The sequence below is a fragment of the Eublepharis macularius genome, chromosome 12 (assembly GCF_028583425.1).
Source record: "Eublepharis macularius isolate TG4126 chromosome 12, MPM_Emac_v1.0, whole genome shotgun sequence".
Taxonomy (NCBI): Eukaryota; Metazoa; Chordata; class Lepidosauria; order Squamata; family Eublepharidae; genus Eublepharis; species Eublepharis macularius.
In genome coordinates, this window is record NC_072801.1 from 32,290,401 (window position 1) to 32,297,849 (window position 7,449).

At 50.2% G+C, this 7,449-nt stretch overlaps 1 protein-coding gene across 2 annotated transcripts in view; it reads left to right on the forward strand.

The window, feature by feature from the left end:
* The window catches only part of PIP4K2B (phosphatidylinositol-5-phosphate 4-kinase type 2 beta), a 32,626-nt gene extending 27,169 nt beyond the window's left edge, over positions 1-5,457 (forward strand). For both annotated transcript variants that reach the window (XM_054995309.1, XM_054995308.1), the window contains exon 10: positions 3,423-5,457. In XM_054995309.1, the coding sequence (XP_054851284.1) occupies positions 3,423-3,503 (81 nt within the window). In that variant the 3' untranslated portion in view covers positions 3,504-5,457. The remainder of the gene's footprint in view (positions 1-3,422) is intronic.
* Positions 5,458-7,449: the final 1,992 nt, after the last annotated feature.

Below are 7,449 nucleotides of genomic sequence, written 5' to 3' on the forward strand. Positions count from 1 at the left end.
TAGTCCACAATCACCAGGGCAAAGCGGTGGCCCTGGGGTGTGCGTGGCAGCGGTCCGATGAAGTCCATCGCGATGCGTTGGAAGGGCGTCCCCATGACGGGTAGTGGGGAGAGGGGGGCCTTCGGTGGGCGGCGGGCTGCCACCCGCTGGCAGGTGGGACACGAGCGGCAGTGGGCCTTCACGTCGGCATTCACGGAGGGCCAGTAGAACTGCTCAAGGATCTTCTTCAGGGTCTTGTGGTGCCCCAGATGCCCGGCCCACGCATGCTCATGGGCCGTGCGGAGGACTTCGGCCCGGTAGGCAGTCGGCACCAATAGCTGGCGGACCTCCCCCTGGCCACTTGGGGCGCGAGCTATGCGAACCCAAACCCCTCCTTGCTTCTCGATGCGCGGGAGCCGTTGGGACCTCCGCTCATCCCGCACTAGCTCCTCCTCACGAGCTGCCGTCTCTCGTAAGCGCTGCAAGGACTCATCTGCCCCTTGGGCGTCACAGAATGGGCGATCGGCCGGGGGCCCAGCTGGGTCTCCAGTCCGTGGTTCTGCCCCTGGTCTAGTAGAGGGACCCTCTCCCGGGTCATCGGCCTCCTCCACTTGCAGAGCGGTGGCAACTTGGGGGTCTGTCAATTCCCCTGCTGCCTTCAGCCGAGACCCGGCTATCCCTGGGGTATCTCCTCCCAATTTCTTCGCTGCCTGCTGGAGGAGCCTGAAGAACCCCGGGGCATCTCTTCCCAGCAGCATTGGCACGGGTAGGTGAGCTAACTGGGCAACTTCCATTTGGTGGCGGACCCCTAGGTACTCTATCGTGATTAGGGCCGTAGGGTACGGCTGGGTGCGGCCCATCACATCCGTCACCGGGATCCAGCGGTGCACTGGGGTAGCAGCTGGGAGGAGCTGGGGCCGAATTGCTGAGACTGCACTCCCAGTGTCTAACAGGGCTTGTAGGATCAGCCGGCCTATCTTCACGGTGGCGCATAGACTCTGCACCTGCTTGCCAGGCGGTGGGTTATTTTCCCAAACGAGGGCACAAACCCTTGGCAAGGCCTCCGTGAGCGCGTCGGCTTGCAACCGCAGCTCCGCTGTCTGTGCTAGTTCCACTGGAGCGGCTGGGTAGGCTGCCTCCAGCTTTCCCCACATCCTATCCTGGCGTTCCTCTAGCCACAGTCCAAGCTCCGCTGGGGTGGCGGCCTTGGGAGGCCGCCTCTTGACTGGCGCCTGCGTTGGAACGTCTCTCCCCGTACGGGCCACCAACTTGTCAGGGCTTGCCACCGCTGCCACTGGGCGTGGCACTGGGCGGTCTGCTCCTGACGTCATAGGGGGGCCAGGGATTCTGCAGGACCCTGCTCTGTGGAAGGAGGGGCGGTATACCTCACCCAGACTCCCTCTCAGTCCACTCGCTGGCCTGCTCAACCTGGCCTGCTTACCCTCTGCGTCCTCTTTCACCTCCTCCTCCCAGAGCTCTCCTCCAAACCTCCATGCTTGCATCGCACCGCTCTTGCTCCACATCATCACTCCCTACTCACACCCACCACCACAGGGCTCTTCCCAGCCAGCTTTTATAGGGCTTCCTTCTACTGTCCCACCCCTCTTCCAGCCTGGTCTTGGGCTGCACCAAGCAGTTGCAGCTGGGGTAGCTGATCTGGCCCCACTGACCAGCACCAGCTGTGCCTTGTTCCCTGGCTGCCCAGCCTCCCTGCCTTGGCTGATTGCTGCAGGCCTGTCCAGCTGCAGTCCCCTGGCTAGCAGCCCGGCCTGCCTGGCTGAGCTGATGGCTGAAGGTGGGTCCAGCTGCGGCTCCTTGGCTGGTTGCCCAGGGCTTCCTGCAGAGTGCCTCCAATAGCCCCACCTGGAGTGGCTTGGCTTTTGGCAACTCCTGGGCCAGGCTACTATTTTCTAGCTGGGGCGTGGCTTTGGGTTGTTGGGGCTGCTGCTGCTTCTCCTCCTCAGGTAAGGTTTTTGGGTGGGTGACTGCTGGGCCCCCAATCCCTCTGCCCTTGCCCCCTTCTGCCTTGCTTAGTCCCCTTTCCTTCCCCAGGGGAGTGGGACTCACTGGCCTCCTTCTGTCTCCCCCTGCCTCCTGAGGCCCTGGGCCTTTGCCCCTTGCCCCTGGCACAGGCAGGTTCTGGCTCCATTTGCCCATGGGAGGGGTTGACCTGCTGTCCCCCGGCTGCCCCCTCTGCTTGCCAGTCAGACCGGTTGACCTACTGTCTGCTGGCTGACCAGTTGACCTGCTGGCTGCTGGCTGCCCCCTCTGTTTGCCCGTCGGCCCGGCTGACCTGCTATTCCCTCTTGTCAAGTCTGGGGGCTGGGGCTCAGACCCCGGACAGAAGTAAATAAATAAAATTAAAAAGTACTCTTGAAGAATGTTCCAAGAAGTCCTGGTGGATGGCTTGAGGCCAGGACAAACGGAGAGGATTGTTTCTCTGTGGGGCTACCTCTGTTCCCAGTGAGCAGGATTTGAGGGTTGTGGCAGAGCTCCCCGTCCCCCTGCCGGCTCTCAGTGTTGGTACTGGAAATGGCTTGAAACTCATAACTTCATGCACCTGACATCGTAGGCTCTGCTTCATAAAAGCATATTCTTTAATCAATCTGTTATCAGTTAGTCCTTAAGGCTCCACAAGACCCCCACCCCCACCCAGCTATGCAGTATCTCTGTGTGGCTACCACAACAACATGCGGTGTTTCAAGGGAGACTGCACCAGAGGCATGTATATGATGTTGGGATACTTGCTCTGTTTTTAAGCCCTGCCTGAAACATCTTGAGCGTTGAATTTTCTTTTTGCCTGCCACATTGCAGTCAGCTTCCTGCTCTTTCTTGGGTATTGTAGCCAGTTCAGATCACATGAGACTGTGTGTGTGTGTGTGATGTTCAAGTTTCTCAGTCTGGGAAGGGAATAGAAGGAATGCTCATGCACTCTGTGATGGCTCCCACTGGAAAGTGGTCTTAGCCCCATCCCTACACAGGAGGGGCATTTCACAGAAACAAGGCCAAGTCAGGTGCCATTCTCTGCCTGTTGTGTCTCCTTCCTGCACTAGGGCTAAGTTTGATGTCTCTTCCTTCTGAGGAAAGAAAAAAGAGAGGAGAGGATCTCAACAGCTTCTAGAAAACAGTTGGATTTCTAAACAATGCTGTTGCTGAATGCAACTTGGTGTAATTCCTCCATCTCAAGTAGCATCACTTTTTGCTGATCGTGCATTCTTGTGAATTGCATTCTTGTGAAGACCTGTCTGAATGGTCCTAATTCTACCACCTCATGTGGTTTCATGTGGTTAAAAGCAGCAGGGAGACCAAGATTCAGTGTACTTAAATTCTTCTGAACTTTCACATTAATACATATTGAGGCTTCCTGGACACAGGTTTGCTGACAGCGTATCTTATGTTTGAGAAGAACCCCATTGCTTTTAACCTGTTTGTTTGTCTTCCAGGCTGGAGCAGAGATTTCCACTGTCAATCCTGAGCAGTATTCAAAACGCTTCAATGAATTTATGTCCAATATCCTGACATAGTTATTTTCCCACCCTTGGCAAGAAAGAGGGGAGAGGCTACTTCCAAAGCCAAAGGAGGAACGCAGTCCGCTCTGCTGGGGGGGTGATGTCCTGTGAGTGTGTGATAACAGTGTGGCTTAGCAGACGACTTGCTTGTAGCTGTAGGTCTCCAACTATTCCATTAGACCTTGGTGGAGAAGCGGGGCCTTTCTCGCTCTCTCTTTCTTTAATTTTGGTTGCTGAAATATCCAAACATGAACCTGAGGAATTAAGACCTGTTAAGATCAACACTTTATTTTTGAAGAGCCTCCTAACAGTTAGACACTAACTGTTAATAAATAACAGGAGTTAACTCCAGAAACGGTTGTTCCTTCGATTTAGACTTCGGTTTTTCACACAGAGCAAATGCCCTTGTGGTCCCTCTCCCCAAGAATTGGACAGAAAATGGTGTGCCATTTTGAGGTCGAACTGTTACCAAATGTTGAGAAGCCATTTTAAGAAAATTGAAGCTAAAACTTTTCCTGCTGACTTTGATATTACAGTTTTATTTACAGCAGTTGTCATTTCAAAAAAGATAGGGGAGCTGATGTTCTCCCCTTAACTTTAGTTGCAAATCAAGATAGGATATGTGTGATTGTCAAGTTGCAGCAGAGGCTTTTGATGGAGAGGATCACAAGAAGAGGAAGTGGCACCAGGCAATGAGAGACTCGATGTGTTACAAGCACACTTTGGATTGGACCACGTGGGTCACACGGCCTCTGCAGCACAGCTGTACTGATACTTGTTTAATCATGGCACCGTCAGTCTAGTTTGACCTTCATCCAGTCACAGGACCTAGCAGATGATATTTGGCGCAATGGGGCTACTACTTTTTAAAAAAACATACTGTGTTGAGTAAGGATGCTTGAAATCTGTCCCTGGAGTTTTTGGCGATCCCACGTCGAGAGGAATGTGGTCCTCTGAAAATGGGTAATCTGTTGATCCTGTAACCACTAGGACTGATCGTCAAAACCGTTGGAGTAGCGTGCATTGAATCATCTTTCTTAAACAATTCGAACCACTTTTGTCCTGTTTGAATTGCAACTTTTTTCTTACGTCTTTGGGCTGCTTGTGATCCTTGGATTTCACAGCCACACTTCTCAAAACTGCTGTTGAAGATTTTGAATGCTCAGCATCAATTCCGTGTTTTAAATATTGAGTGGGGGCGGGTTTCTTTCTTTTTTTTTTAAGAGATGGATTTAGCAGTTTTTGAACCACCACCTTGCAATCAAGACACTTTGCTTACTCTGCCTTGAAACTGTTTTTCACGTATGCCTTTCTTTTCCAGAATGTGGTTAATGGGATGTTTGTGTCCTGTGCTGTAGTATGTGGCACTGTATTTGCTTTGTGGATTCTGTCATGTTGAGAGAGTGTTTTCCCTCGCTTCTCCTGTTACATATATGCCATCCTTTCCCCTCCTCCTTTAGAAAAAGATGAGATTCCACAATTTCAAGGATATAGAAAAGTTTGCAAACCTTAAAAATCATGGAATATGCTGTAAATAGTGTGAGTTTTTAAAAAAAGGTTTAAATGAATCCATTCATTAGGACGGGGTTACGGAAGGCCCGTTTCTGTTCCGCTATGGAATTGAAGCAAAATTTTCTTATGTGGGAAGCCTCTGTCTGCACTGTTCAGGTGTCTGGCTGACTGTGCCACTAACAGGGTGTGGATTACGTAAAACTGTTTAAAGGGCTGGATAGAATATGTTGACAAGCTTTACCTATATGTGGAGGAAGAGTCAGGAGTCGAGAGTTATCTCCCCTAAGGATGTGCCCTTGAAGTCCTTGGTGCAGAAATCCTGTATTTCACTCCTTGTTTTCATCTCTGCCTCTAATCAGGCTTTCCATTCTCAACTCCCATTTTTTTTAAATTTAAAAGTTACATAGCTGTAGTTGTGGGTTTTCCGGGCTGTATTGCCGTGGTCTTGGCATTGTAGTTCCTGACGTTTCGCCAGCAGCTGTGGCTGGCATCTTCAGAGGTGTAGCACCAAAAGTCTTTCGGTGCTACACCTCTGAAGATGCCAGCCACAGCTGCTGGCGAAACGTCAGGAACTACAATGCCAAGACCACGGCAATACAGCCCGGAAAACCCACAACAACCATCGTTCTTCAGCTGTGAAAGCCTTCGACAATACATAGCTGTACTTCCTGTAAATTTGAACTATTCCCATCCATTTTTTCCTGATGGTAATGGTACATGAAAGGCTTCCCATTAATCTATGGGTAGTCTAGCACTGGGAAAGATGGCCATCCATGCCAGCCCCCAATCTCAGTTCCCATGCAGATTGGTTGCTGCAGGACACAGGCAATTCAGCTATTTGAGGCATGCACCTAGTTTTTCCTTTGCAGGCACCTTCCTTCTGCCTCTGGACTCGTTTCTCCCCCCTTGCTCTTTCCTCCTACCCCATCTTTGCCCATCTGACGAGCTCCTGCTCTCTCAACACTCACCTGCTGCCCCTCCCTCCTTCAGATTCTTCCTTGGAGCTCTTTGTCCTTACCCAGAGCCAAAATAAAACACAAGACCTGGCAGTTCATTTGCTTCCTTGTTCACCTTGCCCTTCTTTCAGGCTTCAGAGCATTGCTGCGTGATGCTCTGGCCACTGTGGTCTATGCTTTGTCCATCAGTACATTGGGGAAAACCCAGCCCCCTGGATTATGAAAAGTTTGAAGCTCTCCAGGGCAGTTACTAGAAGATTTTTTGTCTTTGTGCCTTTTGCTCTGCTCTGAACACGTCCCTTTTAGAAAGTGAATCTTCCTCTTGCTCCATTGTATCTTCTTTCTCAAGTATAGTTCATTTTTTGCCATACTCTGTATTAAGCTTCTCATCCTTACTGTTCCATCTCTCTTCCCTACTAAGCACATAGCCTTTTCCCTCTGTGCCTTCTGTTATGCCACCTCTGAAGCCTGGAGTTGCTTGCTTCTCTTCCTCCTTCCCCCCCTCCCTCCAGCAAAGCTTCCCCTGATCCACCCATCACCCGGTTTCCTTGCTATCTCTCAGGTTATCATGTCTGCATCCATTGATCCATCATGTAGATGACAATCTGCCCGATCATGTCTGGGACATTTCTCTGCAGCTCCTAGCATTAAACGTAGCTTTGAGCATTCCTGTGTGGCCTGTTTTTCAAGATACTTCTTGAGGTCAACATGGTCAAATCTGTAGGGCTGGTCTGTGTTCTCTGCCATCTGTTTTGTCATGTTGACTTTGACTGATAGGTGAACAGCTCAGTTCATAGCTTTTGGTCCTTTCCCGAGTCTTCCCTCAAGCATTCAGTTAGATCCCTTTTACTTTCCTTAGATCTGCACCCCCCCTCCCCCAATTTAGGACAGAAGTACTAAGATAGTTTAAAACTTGAAAATGCCTAGGGAAATCTGAACAGGAGGCTGAGTCTTACAGAAAGCAAGTCTTCTACATGGTTTCCTACTCCAACAACTCTTCTCGGTCCCCAATATAGTTACCCTCTTGCCAGTCTACCATCTCTTTAATGTCTTCCATGCTTCTGAAGCTTAACAAATATCTCCAAATTCTTTAATAAATTAGAAGAATATATTCTGCAAAATAAGCAGAGATGTGCATAGTTGCTTAAATTTGTGGCTATTTTTTCATGGCCGGATGTGTTCCCTCGCTACAGAATTAGGATTTCCCCCCACCCCGCCCCATTCAGTAGTAATGAATTATATATGATGGGTGTTTTAATCAAGGGAACTGTATGGCAGTGTTCTTCATCATCAGAGTAGCACTGGCTCAGAGCTGGGATTAAAGCTACCAATTAGTTTTCTAAAACTTCTTCCAGGATACAGTCAAGTCACTCATTCACTCACACCCCGTTGTCCCCTCAGATGATCTTAGTGTCCCTATTGCATCACACCTGCAGTGTTACAGCTGTAGGGAAAATGGCGTGGCAGTTAAACATTTCCAGGGCTGGATGTGT